The 17,616-nt window shown below is 41.2% G+C and overlaps 1 protein-coding gene and 1 non-coding gene across 6 annotated transcripts in view; both read left to right on the top strand.

Moving 5' to 3' along the window:
• The window catches only part of htt (huntingtin), a 35,277-nt gene that overhangs the window by 10,215 nt on the left and 7,446 nt on the right, over positions 1–17,616 (top strand). For 2 of the 5 annotated variants that reach the window (XM_088014196.1, XM_088014298.1), the window contains exons 14-58: positions 2–113; positions 1,150–1,287; positions 2,398–2,556; positions 2,644–2,741; positions 2,818–2,957; positions 3,043–3,106; positions 3,223–3,323; positions 3,427–3,573; positions 3,661–3,781; positions 4,358–4,503; positions 4,611–4,795; positions 4,938–5,155; positions 5,905–6,031; positions 6,728–6,855; positions 6,952–7,062; positions 7,193–7,270; positions 7,637–7,860; positions 8,284–8,362; positions 8,473–8,634; positions 8,741–8,796; positions 8,875–9,023; positions 9,182–9,318; positions 9,414–9,530; positions 9,641–9,763; positions 9,939–10,198; positions 10,289–10,431; positions 10,689–10,914; positions 11,053–11,197; positions 11,390–11,569; positions 11,686–11,862; positions 12,006–12,082; positions 12,180–12,315; positions 12,433–12,555; positions 12,687–12,894; positions 13,505–13,650; positions 14,256–14,433; positions 14,537–14,635; positions 14,722–14,906; positions 15,214–15,340; positions 15,464–15,567; positions 16,362–16,516; positions 16,609–16,748; positions 16,842–16,924; positions 17,006–17,136; positions 17,267–17,399. In XM_088014196.1, coding sequence (XP_087870322.1) covers positions 2–113; positions 1,150–1,287; positions 2,398–2,556; positions 2,644–2,741; positions 2,818–2,957; positions 3,043–3,106; positions 3,223–3,323; positions 3,427–3,573; positions 3,661–3,781; positions 4,358–4,503; positions 4,611–4,795; positions 4,938–5,155; positions 5,905–6,031; positions 6,728–6,855; positions 6,952–7,062; positions 7,193–7,270; positions 7,637–7,860; positions 8,284–8,362; positions 8,473–8,634; positions 8,741–8,796; positions 8,875–9,023; positions 9,182–9,318; positions 9,414–9,530; positions 9,641–9,763; positions 9,939–10,198; positions 10,289–10,431; positions 10,689–10,914; positions 11,053–11,197; positions 11,390–11,569; positions 11,686–11,862; positions 12,006–12,082; positions 12,180–12,315; positions 12,433–12,555; positions 12,687–12,894; positions 13,505–13,650; positions 14,256–14,433; positions 14,537–14,635; positions 14,722–14,906; positions 15,214–15,340; positions 15,464–15,567; positions 16,362–16,516; positions 16,609–16,748; positions 16,842–16,924; positions 17,006–17,136; positions 17,267–17,399 — 6,276 coding nt within the window. The remainder of the gene's footprint in view (position 1; positions 114–1,149; positions 1,288–2,397; positions 2,557–2,643; positions 2,742–2,817; positions 2,958–3,042; positions 3,107–3,222; positions 3,324–3,426; positions 3,574–3,660; positions 3,782–4,357; positions 4,504–4,610; positions 4,796–4,937; positions 5,156–5,904; positions 6,032–6,727; positions 6,856–6,951; positions 7,063–7,192; positions 7,271–7,636; positions 7,861–8,283; positions 8,363–8,472; positions 8,635–8,740; positions 8,797–8,874; positions 9,024–9,181; positions 9,319–9,413; positions 9,531–9,640; positions 9,764–9,938; positions 10,199–10,288; positions 10,432–10,688; positions 10,915–11,052; positions 11,198–11,389; positions 11,570–11,685; positions 11,863–12,005; positions 12,083–12,179; positions 12,316–12,432; positions 12,556–12,686; positions 12,895–13,504; positions 13,651–14,255; positions 14,434–14,536; positions 14,636–14,721; positions 14,907–15,213; positions 15,341–15,463; positions 15,568–16,361; positions 16,517–16,608; positions 16,749–16,841; positions 16,925–17,005; positions 17,137–17,266; positions 17,400–17,616) is intronic. The other 3 variants (XM_088014231.1, XM_088014330.1, XM_088014258.1) reach the window with 2 other exon arrangements.
• On the top strand, positions 7,317–7,446 carry LOC148161063 (small Cajal body-specific RNA 14). Its single transcript, XR_015763944.1, has one exon.

Consider the following 17,616-nt stretch of genomic DNA (forward strand, 5'->3'; position numbering starts at 1 on the left):
GCCGTCACGGATAAAGGGTCCAATTGGACACTACACGGACCAGGGGGCGGAGCCACTGGTTCACTGTGTGCGACTTCTCGCCGCTTCTTTTCTTCTCACTGGACAGAAGAACGGTGAGCAGCTGCTTCAAGCCACGGCTTGAAATTGAACATGTATATATTAGCAAAATTAGGCTGGATACTATTCTACAATTTTATCTTTTCTAATATTTTAAGAGTTTATTAACATAAACCTAGGATTAAAAAAAAAAGAAAATCAAAGTATAATAAAAGTTGGCATTATGACGAACCTAACAAAGTAAAATACGTTGGGGATGCAACTTAATGACTTTAGTAATTGATTATTCTATCATTTGTTTGGAAAATCAGTTTATTAATTGGATTTTTAAGAAATGGGCCCATTCTGCAGATTTTTCATTCAACCACTTAATATTAGAAATACATTAGAAGATAGAAAAAAGGTGCTTAATAGGACATTTTGTTCTTTATACAATTTGAATCAGAAGCAGCTGAAACTGTGCCACTTGAGGAGTTCTGGGTAGAACATTTACATTCGTTTTTCTTTTTTTCATGTTAAATGCAATATGTCTATATTTTCTTGTACAGTTTTGGCTCAGTTGTTTCCCTGTGGGTGTTGTTTCAGCAAATGGTCTTTTTTTTTAGTCTAACAAATAACCCAGTTAATAATTAATGGATTTTTAAAAAATTAGTTGAGAGTTATTTCAATAATCTATTCATCATTTCAGCCCTAAATTACTCTTATTTCTAAGCCTTTTCACACGACTTCATGTTACAGCTTCAGCTCTGTGGGTTTCATTGCGTTGTGATGATGCACAAAACTAAGTTGATTTGAAAGAAGAGATTTTATATTTTTGAAAAATTAAGAATCCTAACTTTACACAATATGTTTTACATGGGACTCCCAGATATTAACATAACATGCAATAATGACTTACAAATGATCAACTAGACAATATGGGTGTGTCACAGAAAATGCAGATGGTAGATAGTGTGTAGTTTATGTATCGCATAAAATTCCAGTGAAACCAATTGCATAACATTACTTGAAAAATGGTGAAGAAAGGAGTTTTAATATTTGTCAGTTTATGTCTAGCCATACAAGTGATTTTTTGTTTGTTTGTTTCTTCAGGATTGATTCCTGATAAAGAGGTTCGAGTGAGCGTGAAGGCGTTGGCGGTCAGCTGCGTCGGAGCTGCAGCAGCGCTGCATCCTGAAGCGTTCTTTAATTCTCTCTACCTGGAGCCACTGGATGGCGTCCCAGTTGCAGGTATGATGGCAAATTCAGTTGTCAACACCCTTTTGATTGTGTTTGGGTTTAAAAAGAAAAGATAATCTGTTGAAGAAGGTTGGCTGTCATCCTAATTGGATAATAGGTGAATACATGTGAAGTTGGTTTAATGCAGGTGGGAAGGTTTGTGTAAGGTCAGAGGAGTTTCAGACTTTGCCAGCCAAAGTTTAAATATTGATAGAAACGGTAAAAAAAACAACAAAAATACAACAAATGACAGAAGAAAATTTTATCTGATTAAGACTGGACAACAATTGCTTTAGATGTTGATTAATCTATCGATTATTCTAGTGATTTAATTGGATAAAAATTTTGGCACATTCTGCAGATTTTTCATTTAAGCCTCTTTTATAAAATATTAGATGCACATGAGAAGATGCAAATAAATTATTTAATTTCTTTTAAAATAAGGAAAAAATGCCTAAAAAGCAACAAGGTAGCATTCCTTTAGTAAATGGTAGATCATTAAAAAATGCTTCTATAATCAACATGTGAAAAGCTCAGATCTTTCTGCTCAACTTAACATCAGTACAGTCTGGTGCTGATCTGTTTATTTTTAGATTAGCTTATTAACAACTGGGTTGCAAAAGGTGATAGATTTTTTTTATTTATTTATTTTTTTACAGAATTTGATCTTAGTGAAGCTAAAACTATCCCGCTTGAGGAGTTCTGGGTAAAATATATTTACTAACAGAGAAGATTTTTTATCTTTATTACTATAAATAAATATATATATATATATATATATATGTATGTATGTATGTATGTATGTATGTATGTATGTATGTATGTATGTATGTATGTATGTATGTATGTATGTATGTATGTTATGTACAGTTTTGGCTTAATTACTGCTACTGATGGTGTTCTTTCAGAAAATGATTTTTTCTTGAGCCTATATAATTGCGTTAGCGATGAAACAATTACTAAATTAGTTGACAATTGTTTCAATCGTCGATTAATAACATTTCATTGGATTAATCAGTTCGGCCCTAGTGATAATTATCAAAACTGTTCAGTAGGGAAAACGGTTTTGATCATTTTTCTGCCAGCTGTAGTGTGACAGCTGTTTGGTCTGTGCCATTGCAGGGCAGCAGTACATTAGTGACGTTCTGGGCCTCATCGAACACGGAGACCCCCAGATCAGAGGGGCCACAGCCATCCTCTGTGGAGCCATCATCCTAGCTGCGCTTACCAAAACACGTTACAATATTCACACCTGGCTGGCCGGTGTGCAGAGTACAACAGGTTTGTGTCTTTTTTTTTTTTTTTCGTGTTGAAGTTACTGCTGAGCTGATGTGAGGCTGATTGTTATTCCTGGACTCTGCTCTTCAGGTAACCCTCTGTCCCTGGTGGATTTGGTGCCTTTGCTCCAGAAAACTTTAAAAGACGAATCCTCGGTCACCTGCAAGATGGCGTGTGCTGCAGTCAGGGTAGGATGGGCCTGCAGGAGCGTCGGTGGTTGGTGTCCGCTTGTGTTACTGAGTCTGTGTTTGTGGTGCGTTCCAGCACTGCATCATGACGCTGTGCAGCAGCACGCTGAGCGAGCTCGGATTGCAGCTGGTGATAGACCTCTTCGCTCTGCGGGATTCTTCCTACTGGCTTGTTCGCACCGAGCTCCTGGAAACTCTGTCCGAGTTAGACTTCAGGTGAGATTCGTTCCTTTTGACTGCTACCGACACGTGTCTTTGCTTCCATTGTACATTTATTTATTTATTTATTTTCTTGTTTTAGATTAATTAATTTCTTGGAGAGAAAAACTGAAACTTTGCACAAAGGAGACCATCACTTTACTGGGGTATGTTGCCGCGTTGGCTTTTTTTTTCCCTCTTTGTTTGAAAGTAAAGGTGGATCATTGAGAGATTTTATTCCGACAAACATGTCGCGATCCTAAATTTGTTGGAATTTGTTTAGCAACTACGGATTCAGGACAGGGTCCTGAATGATGTGGTCATCTATCTGTTGGGAGACGATGATCCGAGAGTGCGACACGTTGCAGCCTCTGCTGTTAGCAGGTATGCTAGCTCTTTTGTATTTGAACAAGACCACACCACTGTATAATCCAAGATCTTAACCCAAATCTCTATTTTTTTTTTTTCCTGTGCCTCTTCCTTCTAGACTCGTTCCAAGATTGTTCTTTGACTGTGACCAAGGCCAGGTAGACCCAGTGGTGGCGATCGCCCGGGACCAGAGTTCAGTCTACCTGCAGCTACTCATGCATGAGACACAACCCCCGTCCCAGTTCACAGTCAGCACAATCACAAGGTATTGTTCATGAAACTGAAAGATAGTGTCAAGTACGTTGAAGTCGGCTTCAAGGTAAACGGGAGAAAACTTTTCTCTTTCCTCAAGGACGTATCGAGGCTACAACTTTTCTAACTCTGTGTCCGACGTCTCGTTGGAGAACAACCTGTCCAGAGTTGTTACTGCAGTCTCCCATGCTTTCACATCTTCCACCTCCAGAGCGCTAACTGTAAGCTTTCAGAAAAATGTTCAGTCATTTATTGTTATCGCTGTCGCAAGTTTCTGATGGTGTTTTCTTAAAGGGGGGGAGGGACGTTATTTGAAATCTATTTTTTTTTTAGCTTTATGTCATGCTATAATGTGTTCTCATCAGAAACATATTTGGAATGTTGCTTTGATTCCTTTATGCATGTTTGAGAAATCTTCCATTATGCCTTTTACAAACTTAAATGGCATAATAGAGGAGCATTGCTGTGATGACTTGCTGAAGGCAGGAGCTTCTTAAAGAGACAGAGGCTAATTTCAAGGCATCAAACCGCAAAGTCAAATTTCTTTTAAGTCATATGATACATATATATATATATATATATATATATATATATATATATATATATATATATATATATATATATATATATATATATATATATATATATATATGTATATATGTATGTATGTATAGTTTCTATAACAACTGAAGGTTAACATAGTTACTTGATTGTGCTGTAAAATGGCACTATGTGCCTGGAAAATAAGTACTGCTACCCCTTTAAGGTACTTAAACATTCTCCTTCTTTCTCTGCAGTTCGGCTGCTGCGAGGCTTTGTGTCTTCTAGCATCAAACTTTCCTGTCGGTACCTGGAGTACAGGCTGGCACTGTGGCTATGTTAGCTCGAGCAGCAACTTTTCTTCTCGTTCTAGTCTCAACCGCAGCAGAGGCAGGACACTCAGGTTTGAGAACCTTTGTTAAAAAAATGAAAAAATCTCCCTTAATGGTTTTTGTTTTCCATTCGTCAGTAAGCTGTTAAGCAAAATTTTTGATAATCCTGTCGTTATAGTTTGTCTCAGAGCGCCAACGCTCCAGCCTCTTCGGCCGCCTCCTCGTCTGCGCTGGATTCTGAGCGGAAGACGCTGACCGTGGGACCGGCCAACATGGTGCTCTCCCTGCTGTCTTCTGCGTGGTTTCCTCTGGATCTCTCTGCACACCAAGATGCACTACTGCTCTGTGGGAACCTGCTTGCGGGTGAGAAATTTGTGCTAAATTTCCCCATTTGTTTGTGCAGAATTGGTCCTTTTTATTATTCAAACTTATGCCACTTTTTTTGCGTAATCTTTTGAATTAAAGAGGAAAAGTATTGGTTCTTAATAGATATGACTGTTCTCAGCTGTGGCTCCAAAATGCTTACGCAACCCCTGGGCTGGAGAGGAGGAAGGAAGCACTGGGAACACTGGTGCAGGCCCAAATAAAACAGAGGAACCCTGGACAGCCCTGTCAGAGCGCTCCCTGGTGGCCATGGTGGAACAGCTGTTTTCTCATCTGCTAAAGGTTCTCAACATCTGTGCGCACGTTCTGGATGACACGCCGCCGGGACCAGCAGCTAAGGCAAGCCTGAGGAAAAGCAGCTGATATTGAGTTTTGTCAAAACTGTGTTATGGCCCCATTTTGCTAGCAGTTATTCTATAAGATTCCTAGGCAAAGCTTTGAAAAGTATGGGTTTTGAGTTTTATTCTAAATTTAACTTGGATAAAGGGCTAGCAGAAAATATGAAGAAATAAAAGAACACTAGAGAAAATGATCTGCTGAGTTGTATCATAACTTCAGGTTTTTTTCCAACTGCCTGATCATTTGAGTACTAAGAGAAAAGCACATTGCATTAAAGACTGAGAAGAATTGATATCTCACTGCATTTTTCACCTTAACTACTTCTTGGGTCATGGAGTTAATCTGGACAAGTGGATTTTGAAATAAGTTGTTTTTATCTTTAGATGCCAATCAAAAATTGGGATTTTTAAATTGATTTTGAAATAAACTAAATTTATCACAGACCAAACAACGAATCAGATCAAACAATTCAGACAAATTCTCCATTTCAAAATTACAAACTGCATATTTGACAAATCACAAAACAACATGCTCATGTTTCCTTCTGATTCAGCAGCAAAGTAAAGGGCTAATTCAGTGTTTTTTTTTAATCTTGACTGACTTAAATCGTCTTTATTTCCAAAACATACGATATTATTATCCTGCATTAAACATGGATTCTCTTAGTTTGTTGAGAAATGTAAAAAATTGAATGATTTTAGAAACAAGGAAGACGCAACCTTTTTCTACTGTACCTTTTTTTTTTCTAGGCTGCTCTCCCCTCTCTGAGCAACACGCCGTCCCTGAGTCCCATCCGCAGGAAAGGGAAGGAGAAGGAGACGACCGAGGCCGCTGCTGCACCCATGAGCCCAAAGAAGAGCAACGAGATCAACACAGGTCCATCCACATATCATTGTCCTCCAGCATGCATCATTTTCAGTTTATAAATGAATGTATTTTAAAAAAATAAAGTTTTCAAGGTTTAGAAACGGTAAAAAAAAAAAAAAAAAAAAAAAAAAAGATTTAGAAAGCTCTTGATTTCTGCATGAAGTCCTTTAAAAGTACTTTATATTCAACCTGCACAGTTTTGTAATTGAGCTCCGTCTAATGTTTGCTTAAAGCCTAAATTTTACAGTTTAAACCAGATAAAATGACACACATTTATTCCTCACTTTCTGAAGCTAAATCAGACCAAACTTCAATTGTTTTAGGTTAGTTAGAATTACCAAAATTCTTTCTATTTGCTAATGTCCAGAAAACTTGGTGAGAAGTTTTTTAGAGATCTTTCTTGGAGAACATTCTTGGACCAGGTCAGGTGCTATCGAGACATTAAAAAAAAAAAAAAAATGTTTTAATTTAGTTTAATTTCTCCCGGTTGTAGAATACTATCTCAATATATTATTAACAACAGTAATAAGTAATGTCATAAAACAGTGAATTAAAACTTTTTCAGGTCTTTTGTATTATTTTTGGATCCAAAGTGTGGTGCTTTAAAAGTTTGGAGTCTTACCTTGAAGACGCTTGAAGAGCGCTTGAATTTTACTGTGGGGAAACGTGTGTCAACCGCAAATTGTGCGTTGTGTCATTTTAAAGCAGGCAGGCAAGCAGACAGCACCACTTCAGCAGCTGTGAACAAATCCATCACCCTGGGCAGCTTCTACCACCTGCCTCCCTACCTCAAGCTCTACGACGTCCTCAAAGCGACACACGCCAACTTTAAGGTCGGACCTCTTTTCCCGCTTCAGCCGAGCTCGGCATGTTCCCCGTTGGGTTGCGAAAGTTTTTAAAATGGTTTGTGTTTTTGTTTTCCCTCCCAGGTGACGTTGGATCTCTACAGCAGCCAGGAGAAGTTTGGAGGTTTTCTGCACGCTGCCTTGGATGTTTTGTCCCAGCTGCTGGAGCTGGCCACGCTGCATGACATCGGAAAGGTCAAGTCTGTCTTTTATTCTTGAAAAAGTTAATGTTACGCTTCTTTTAACTAGAAATAGGCAGGGAATTAGATTATTTATTTTTTTAAAGAAAGTAATAATCTGTTTGTCTTTTTTTTTCTCTCCATAGTGTGTAGAGGAAATTCTGGGCTACCTGAAGTCCTGTTTCTCCAGAGAACCGACCATGGCCACTGTTTGTGTGCAGCAGGTTTGTAATCTTAAGCTTAGATGTGGGTTTCTCACACTAACTGTGTGTGGAAGTACTCATGGTTGTGGCACTGAGCGGTGCGCTACATCCGGTACTCCTCCACACAGAGCGAGGCTGGTTCCTGCCGACAGGGCCTGTAAAGGCATTGGTCTCCCTGTGCGATGGTTCCATACACTGCTTTATAGGAACTAACTCATGTAGTCCTTATTTGGCTGCTTTGTACCAGGTAGGAAAAAGCAACAACAAAAAAAAAATCACTATTTAAGTCAAGGTGATGGTTAAAGTGATACATCATGTCCATATTTTGGTTATGTTGCAGATTTTCAGTTTATTTGTGCTCTGAAAGGTTTTGGATTTCCTCTGCAGCTGTTGAAGACGCTGTTCGGGACCAACCTGGCTTCCCAGTATGAAAGTGTGCTGAGCGGACCTAGCCGCTCCCAGGGCAAAGCCCTGCGCCTCGGCTCGTCCAGCCTGCGCCCGGGCCTCTACCACTACTGCTTCATGGCTCCGTACACACACTTCACCCAGGCTCTGGCTGATGCCAGCCTCCGTAACATGGTGCAGGCTGAGCAGGAGCAGGATACCTCGGGGTAACGTTGCCGCGCTCGTTTCCATCGTATGACGCGTGTTGCTTGTTTTTGTTTGCGTAGAGAAGAATAGACTTTAAATGCCAGAGCTACGTTTTCACATTTTGTCACATTATAACTACATGCTACAAGGTATGAAGTGGTTATTTTTTATTTTCCGTACTTTTTTTTAATTTGCACTGGGGGAAAAAAAATCCTCCAAAGTAAGTTACTGCTGCTCAAAGACTTGCAGCTGCATTTGCATGGGAAAGCAATTCTGCAAAGACTTAATATAAATGCTTGCCATGCTTTAGCGTTATATTCTTCTTTGTGTTGCTAAACCACATGAAATGTAGAAACAAAATGTGGAAAAAGTTCAAGTTATATGAATGTTTCTGCTATAAAATCTGCCAAGTACACTTATGTTTCCTTTCTTCCATGTTTTAGATGGTTTGATGTTATGCAAAAAGCATCCAATCAGCTGAGATCCAACATCGCCAACGCTACACGTCACAGAGGAGACAAGGTGCACCTAAATTATCCTTTTTGACGGCTGATATTACGCTTTAGATTTTTCATATATAGATGCATGCTATTTTTGCCCTGAAATTAACAGAATACCTTGTTTTCTCTCAGAATGCTATTCACAACCACATCCGTCTGTTTGAGCCGCTTGTGATCAAAGCTTTGAAGCAGTACACCACCAGTACCTCTGTGGCCCTGCAGAGACAGGTTCTGGACCTGCTGGCCCAGCTTGTGCAGCTCAGAGTCAATTACTGCCTGCTGGACTCGGATCAGGTTAAAAACGTTGTTTTCTTTTTTTTTTTGGTTGTTTTTTTTTTCATGCTCATATGAACTTCCATCATCGTTTTCCGTAACGCAACATTTTTTTTCTATGTTTCAGGTTTTCATAGGCTTTGTCCTGAAGCAGTTTGAATATATCGAAGTGGGCCAGTTCAGGTATTTCTCTTTTCGTGTTTTTTCTTCTCCTCCTCTGAAACTCTGTCGGCCGATCTAACCGTTGCTCCTCCTGCTCAGGGATTCTGAAGCCATCATCCCAAACATCTTTTTCTTCCTGGTTTTGCTGTCTTACGAACGTTACCACTCCAAGCAGATTATCAGCATCCCCAAGATCATCCAGCTGTGCGACGGCATCATGGCGAGCGGCAGGAAAGCGGTCACCCACGGTGAGAGGTCACACAGGAAAACACGCCGTGTACCACAATTATCGACATCTCTTCCACACAGTTTTATTTTTTTGTTCTTTTAGAGTCTATTTTTGAAAGTAATTCTCCAAAAATCTAATGAGTAATCAGGTTGTGTGTATTTTTTTATTTTTTTACAGCCATTCCCGCCTTGCAGCCTATAGTTTATGATCTTTTTGTGCTGAGAGGTTCAAACAAAGCAGATGCAGGCAAAGAGCTGGACACTCAGAAGGAAGTGGTGGTGTCCATGCTTCTCAGACTCGTGCAGTACCATCAGGTATGCAGAGATGCAACAACAACAGCAGCAGCCTAACGTTGTCCTAGATTCTTTAGTCTTCATACCTAAATGTGCCTTCATGCCTTTCGTTCCAGGTGTTGGAGATGTTCATTCTCGTTCTGCAGCAGTGTCACAAAGAGAATGAGGACAAGTGGAAGAGACTGTCCAGGCAGATCGCAGATGTTATTCTTCCTATGATTGCAAAGCAGCAGGTTATTGTTGAGCAGAATATTCATCTCTTTAATCTTGCTTTATTTATTTTCTTAGATAAGGCAAGATTAATCATCCTGATGTTCTGTGTCCTGCTTTTCTTATGTCGCAGATGCTGCTGGACTCTCCAGAGGCGTTAGGAGTGTTGAACACCTTGTTTGAGACTGTGGCCCCCTCCTCTCTCAGACCAGTCGACATGCTGCTGAAGAGCATGTTCACTATCCCCGTCACCATGGTGAGAATACATTGCCAAAAGTAGTCTAGTCGTCCAGAAAGCGTCTGCAAAACATTTCTGAAAATAAATGGGTCACTCTGGCCGCCGCACAACTTGTGCTCCAATAACAAACCTGCAAGTTTGTCTGTTGATTAGAAAATGATAAAAAAATAAAAATACGTCCGCACCTCTGTAGGCATCTGTCACTACAGTCCAGCTGTGGGTGTCTGGAATCCTGGCGGTGCTCAGAGTACTCGTGTCGCAGTCCACCGAGGACATCGTCTTGTCTCGGGTCCACGAGCTGTCCCTCTCCCCGCACCTCCTCTCCTGCCACACGATTCGCCGCCTGCATCAGCAGAACCCGTCCCCCAGCAACCCGCCCGCCGCCGACGCCAGCTGTGACCTGGAAGCCGGCGAAGACGCGCAGAAGGTTCCACCTGAAGAAACCTTTGCAAGGTGGGTTAAACTCTTGAGTTTCTAAAAAGCAACATGACTGACAAACTGTTTATAATGAGTAACTAGAAAAGAAGTTCCTCGTCCCTCTAGGTTCCTGCTACAGCTGGTCGGAGTTTTGCTTGACGATATTTCTAGCAGACGGGTCAAAGTGGACATTACGGAGCAACAGCACACCTTCTACTGCCAGCAGCTGGGAACGCTGCTCATGTGTTTCATTCATATTTTTAAAAGCGGTGAGTAAGCCTGTCGCAATGAATCGCATAAAAAATTCAAACGAGTTTGATCATTTCCATTCTGATAATCAATGGCAGTCCATCATAATCTAGTTTATTTATTGTTTCTGGTTGTGTTTTTATTTTGGATATTTAAAAGATCTTTCAGTTCCAGTGTTAAGAGTTCTTTACAAAATTAAAGCTTGCATAAAGTGTGTCTTGCGTCATGTTTTTTACGATGAAATTCACAAAGTACGTTTCGACTTTTGTGTTTCCAGGAATGTTTCGCAGGATCACGACTGCAGCCAGTCGGCTCCTGAAGGGCGAGGGCGGCGGGCAGCCGGGTCCGGAGGCCGGCCTCTACTACCCTTTAGAGGGGCTGAACAGCATGGTGCAGAGCCTCGTCACCACCCACCCGCCATTGGTGCTGCTGTGGTGCCAGGTCCTTCTCATCATTAACTACACTAACTATTCGTGGTGGGCCGAGGTTCATCAGACTCCCAGGTGAGGAGAAGCTAGATGGGATCCTTCGTTTTATAGCATCACCCTCATAAATGTTCTGTACATGAGCTGATAAAAATGCTATGAAGCTATTAAAAGACATGCTTTCTTGCTGTGCCTTTTTGCCCCCCCCCTTGTCAGAGGTCACAGCCTCTCATGCACGAAGCTGCTAAGTCCACACTCCTCTGGTGAAGGACAAGAGGAAGAAAAACCAGAGTCCCGGTTAGCAATGGTCAACAGGGAGATTGTACGCAGGGGAGCTCTGATTCTCTTCTGTGACTACGTGGTGAGAATACGACTACTATTAAAATCTCATTATCTAAGAATGATTTTGTGCACAATAAAAAAGTAATGAACGTCTTTTGTATAGCCTGTATCCTAACCTGTTCAGGGAAGCATAACATGTCACCTTTAGACCCTTGGAGTCTGTGGCAGGAAGCGGATGCAATTCTTTTTGCTCAATTGCGTTACTTTTTAGTGTCAGAATCTCCACGACTCGGAGCATTTGACCTGGCTGATCGTCAACCACGTGCGTGACCTCATCAGTCTTTCCCATGAGCCTCCAGTACAAGATTTCATCAGCGCTGTCCACCGCAACTCTGCCGCCAGTGGCCTCTTCATTCAGGCGATCCAGTCTCGATGTGACAATCTCCCCACTGTAAGATTAAAAACTGTCTTTTTCCCCCTCCTTCCTCTCCTCTGCTGAAAATCTAGATGATTTTATTTACTGCTTCCCCGTCTCTCCTATTTTCTTTGCTTTTCTTAAATCCACAGCCTACCATGCTAAAGAAGACTTTACAGTGTTTGGAAGGCATCCACCTGAGTCAGTCTGGCTCTCTGCTCATGCTTTATGTGGACAAGCTGCTCAACACGCCGTTCAGGGTTTTAGCTCGCATGGTGGACACGCTGGCGTGCCGAAGAGTGGAAATGTTGCTGGCTGAGACGCTGCAGGTAAGATCCAGAGCAGCAGGAAATGTGTTGTGGAAGTGTAATGAAAATAAATACCAAGAGGTCGACATTTGTATTATTTTTTATTTAAAACAACGTTATAATGGAGCAGTGGCCTGATTGTTTCCATATTTACACCACTACAGAACAGCATAGCCCAGCTGCCTGTGGAGGAACTGGAGAGGATTCAGGAATACCTCCAGACCAGCGGGCTAGCTCAAAGGTATTCTTTTTCGCATGTGGTTCAGTTTTTATTGTTTTTAAATAAGGAAAGAAACGAATCTAAGAATAATGTCGTCTCCTCTGTTTACCCGTGGCAGGCATCAGAGGTTCTACTCCCTGCTGGACAGGTTCAGAGCCACTGTTGCCGACACCAGCAGCCCAGCACCTCCAGTCACGTCCCACCCTCTGGATGGGGATCCACCCATAGCCCCTGAAAAGGTTGTTGCCGACAAGGTAGTGATTGTTATCAAAAGTAAATAACATCACAATTGTTCTTAAGAGTGTGGGGGGGTGGGAGCGCAAAAAAAAAACAAAAAACTTCTTGTTGGCAACTGTTTCTTGTTTTTCTAGGAGTGGTATGTTGCTCTGGTGAAGTCGCAGTGCTGTCTCCATGGAGATGTTTTCCTGCTCGAAACAACAGAGCTTCTCACTAAATTACCTGCTGCTGATCTATTCTCCGTCATGAGCTGCAAGGTAAATAAAACAATTACGTTAACCCAAAGCACCGGCTTAAAACACCCAATGGAGCATAGAGGCAATTGTTCGTATTAACAATAATCTGAATTTAATTTCATCTCAAGTTTTTTTTTTGTTTTGTTTTCCAGGATTTCAATCTCAGCCTGTTGTGTCCCTGCCTGGGTTTGGGGGTGCAGAGGTTAACCCGGGGTCAGGGATCTCTGTTGTTGGAGACGGCCCTGCAGGTGACCCTCAATCAGCTAGAAGAGGTCACGGGGTCACTTCCTGCCCCACACCAATCCTTCCTGCCGCCACCTCACCCCCAGCCATACTGGAACCAGCTGGGTGACGTGTATGGTGAGACGTGGAGAGGAGCTGGAATATGAAGCAGGGCTTTAAAAATTAGGATTTCAATAATCGTCATTATAGTGAAAGTAACAGTGATAATAATAATCATAATAATAATAATAATAATGCTGGCTGTAAAATTAGCTATGGAAATTGGGTTAGTGATGTTAACCAAAATATTAGTGATGATATTTATGAGTGATGGCTATAATGACGACACTGTAATGTAGCATCTATGATTAATATTAGTGGTAATTATTATCAAAGGAAATTATTAATATTGATACGACTAATAATGATAGTTATATAAAAAATTATAATCATTAAATATGATATGAAAATTTTAATAATTTTTATATGGAAATATATTTTAAAAATTATCTGGAAGATGATGATCATTACGGTTACAATAATGATGGAGAAAAATGTAGTGATGTGTTATTTTAGTAATGATAAGGAAAATAAACAAGATGGATCTTGTCCTGTTAGTTGTGGTATTAAAAATAGTTGATTTTTCTTTTGTTCTGTTGTACTGTATAAAAAAAAACAAAAACAATAAAACATTCACTGTCCTCTGACGTTTCTTCTTTTATGTTTGTATTTTCCTTTTATTCCTCAGACGAGCCGGGTTTCTACCCCAGGGTTCTGGCGCTCTGCAGAGCTTTGTCCCAGTATCTGTTGAGTGTGAATCAGCTACCTTCATCACTACATATTCCCTCTGACAAGGAGCACCTCATCGCCTCCTTCACCTGCATGGCGGCTGAGGTAAAATAACAACAAGCATGAGAGTTGTTTGAAAGCCTTTTGAAAACTTCAGAGTAATTTAACTAGAAGATAGATTGCTGGCACTATATTTAAAAAAATCTAATCTTTTATATCAGTCAGGGTGTCTGTGGATCTTTAATAAGTCTTAAATTCATTTGTCTAAAGCTAAGATCTTGAAATACCTATAATTAAAAATAAAAAATAAGTTGGCCTTAAATATATTAATAACAGGTCTTACGGGACTATTTAACCTTGTACATGCTGTATAGTTTTCTATTTAGTTTTTAGCAGGTGTAAAGCGAGCTAGCTTTCTTTTTTTTCTTTATTTTTTTACGTGTATCGCGGTTAAATGCAAATTTATTGATAGTTGGTCGGACGTCGTTCATCTCATCCACTGGATTGCTTCTGTTGCCAACCCATATGATTAATTTGTGATTTTCTTTTGTACATTGCTGCAGGTCTTAAAATCCATTCATAATACTGTTCAAAAAAAGGTCTTAAAAAGTCTTAAATCAGGTTTGGTAGAACCTGCAGAAACCCTCATTAGTACATAAATATTCAGTAGATCCTGTCTTTTATTCGTGCGTGTGAATGTGTTTGTGCAGGTGGTTGCATGGCGGCTGCTTCAGGACCAGCTGCCCCTCAGCGTGGACCTGCAGTGGGCTCTGTCCTGCCTCTGCCTGGCCCTGCAGCAGCCGTGTGTGTGGAACAAACTCTCTACCTTGGAGTACAAGACGTACACCTGCTCCCTCATCTACTGCCTGCACCTCACCATTGCTGCTGGTCAGGAACATTTTTTGCAAAGCATTCTTGTACAACTCTGTTGTTTTTTTTCTATATTCTCTCTCTCTATACATATATACATATATATATTTTTGCCTTTCAGTGGCTGTTCATCCTGGTGACCGGCTGCTGCATCCAGAGAAGAAAAAGTCTCGAGGAGAAAAAAACGGTGAAGATCAGCTGGATTCGGCTCTTCTCAACAGTAAGAAGTGGTTCAGAAATAACGCAAGTTTTGTTTTAGTGCATTTTGTCTTTTGGTCCTGCTTGAATGACGGTTGTTTGTTGCAGTCCAATGCGAGTGGCAAGCATGTGAGATCATGGCAGAACTGGTGGAAGGACTGCAGAGCATCCTCTCCTTGGGTCACCCGAGGAACCGGGCGTTTCCGGTGTTCCTCACGCCGACGTTGCGAAACATCATCATCAGTATTTCACGCCTGCCTCTGGTCAACAGCTACACCAGAGTACCTCCACTGGTTGGTGTCTGACAGGAAGAAAACGAGTCTTGCAGTTTAGATGCATAACTGGATATCGTGTTTTGTTTGAGACCGGTCATGTGCTGTCACCGCCCGTAGTCTTGAACACTTCAAATAACGCCTGAAAACTCATTTTTATTCTTTGGCATTTACATAAGGCCTAACGTTGTAATTTCCCTGTCCTTTTTGTTTAGTTTGTTGTTTTGTATTCCTATGTGTTTTATGAGTGGTTTTAACAATACTGTGCAGCACTTTGGTTTTAAATAAATTGACATTGTTTCTAATGACCCTGTGCGCTCGTGTTCAGGTGTGGAAACTGGGCTGGTCCCCACAACCAGGTGGAGAATTTGGCACAACGCTGCCTGAGATCCCTGTGGACTTCCTGCAGGAAAAGGACGTCTTCAGGGAATTCCTTTACCGCATCAACACATTGGGTACAGATATGCACTGGATATATAGGGCTTTCCAAAAACGATAATGACTCAATTTTTACTTTGATGTTTTTTTTAAATGAACCTTAATGTCCATTTTGTAATTAACCTGGGCTTTTTCTTCAGGCTGGAGCAGTAGGACTCAGTTTGAGGAAACCTGGGCCACTCTGCTGGGGGTGCTGGTCACCCAGCCAATCACAATGGATCAGGAGGAAGAGACTCAGCAAGAGGTATATGCTGCTGGAAGCAAGAACTTTTCTCTTTTGAGCAGTAATGTATAGAAAGGAAATGGACAGGCTAATTTAATGGGAATGACGACCACAGAGTTGTGCTTTGTATTGATGTGGTTTGATATGCCTAAATTTACGTAGCCAAATTTTATTACTACTCTCATGGGATGTTTGTTACGGAGGCATTAAACTGCCAAAACTTAAATATAAATTTGGGAGCAAAAAGTTCCTTGTTATTAGAAAGGTGCAAAACTTGTTAAAACGAGAGAAGTTTTTCATCTTCACAAGGTTAAAAAAAACATAACATTTATATCTCATCAAGAGCAAAATATCTTCTCTTTTAATAGGAAAGATGGTAGAACAGCAACACATAATGGAAATTTTAGATGTCATCTGGATGAAATGGTGAGAAGAATTTGAGTCACAGCGAGCTTCTTTGTGCCTTTTTAACAAGTTATAAACTGTATTTTTATATCTTCGTTAAAACAATACGAATCTCACAGCTGAGATTACAACACACAGTTACAAATTAAGGCGTTTGGATTCACTGGATTGTATCTGTGGGTATCGGAGTAGAGGGTGTGACATACAAAGGCATGCCACCATTTTCAGATTTTTATTAGTCAGAGGATCTGAAGCCATGTATCACATCCTTCCAACAGTTGACTGTAATTTGTTTTGGTCTTATCACATAAAATCTTAATAAAGAATTCTCAACGTTTATGGTTCTTAACATGACAAGAACGAGGGGTGTAAAGAATTCATCTCCTATTCCCTCTTCACCTGTTTTCTAGGAGGACCTGGAGCGTACCCAGTTAAACGTGCTAGCAGTGCAGGCTATCACCAGCCTGGTGCTGAGCGCCATGACCCTGCCCACTGCTGGCAACCCCGCAGTCAGCTGTCTGGAACAGCAGCCCCGAAACAAAAGCCTTAAAGCTCTGGAAACACGGTAGCGGCGCACTCGTTTCTGTCTGTCCGATCACAGGGAGTCTTAACTATCACACAGGGTCGTTCATGGACGGCGTTTTCCTCCCTGTCCAGGTTTGGAAGGAAACTCGCTGTGATTCGGGGAGAAGTGGAGCGAGAAATTCAGGCTCTAGTGTCAAAGAGGGACAACGTCGGCACACACCACCCGTACCACGCCTGGGATCCTGTGCCCTCACTCTCGGCTGCTTCTGCAGGTAGCCCTCCGTCCGGTCTGACCCTGTTCTGCTCTGGAAAATGTCTGAATACTTTTTACACCTGATTTTTTTATTTTATTTTTTTTCCGGCAGGTACGCTGATCAGCCACGAGAAGTTGCTGCTTCAGATCAACACAGAGAGGGAGTTGGGCAACATGGATTACAAACTGGGGCAGGTAAGACGAGGAAACAGTAATGCCTGAGGAACACGATATCGGTTGCTAACTTGCGTTTCATTTGGCACGTTTCCTTTCCAGGTCTCCATCCATTCAGTCTGGTTAGGTAATAACATCACTCCTCTTAGGGAGGAAGAATGGGGTGAGGACGAAGAAGACGAAGCGGACACTCCGGCGCCGACCTCCCCACCTTTATCGCCGATAAATTCGAGGTCCGTTTGAGTTTTTACTGTCTCCGTTATTGATTTTTTTTTTTGTCTGTTTTGAGGGATTGTTGTGTAGATAAAACATCCTTCTCCAGAGAACCGTCCACACTCTAAACTCATGTTTTTGTGTTTTCAGGAAGCACCGTGCAGGTGTAGACATTCATTCATGTTCCCAGTTTCTCCTGGAGCTCTACAGCCAGTGGTTGATCCCGGGCTCTCCCAGCAACAGGAGGACGCCCACCATCCTCATCAGTGAAGTGGTCCGATCGGTAAGCTGGACACCACCAGCAGACATCTTCTCATTAGCTCAGCTAAAGATCTGTTCACCTGAATTAAATAAGAGGAGTCTATTGTTTCTGATTTAAAGGTGAAACTTAAACAGCCATTTTTTGCTCTGTGGTGGAAACAAAAGTCTGCTTTTTTTCTGGATATCAAGAAATCTGGAGTATATTTCAAACCTGCTTATGGTTTCAGTACACACAGAAT

This window comes from Poecilia mexicana, unplaced genomic scaffold (assembly GCF_051168715.1).
Source record: "Poecilia mexicana isolate PSO_F unplaced genomic scaffold, ASM5116871v1 scaffold_1, whole genome shotgun sequence".
In the NCBI taxonomy this organism is placed as follows: domain Eukaryota; kingdom Metazoa; phylum Chordata; class Actinopteri; order Cyprinodontiformes; family Poeciliidae; genus Poecilia; species Poecilia mexicana.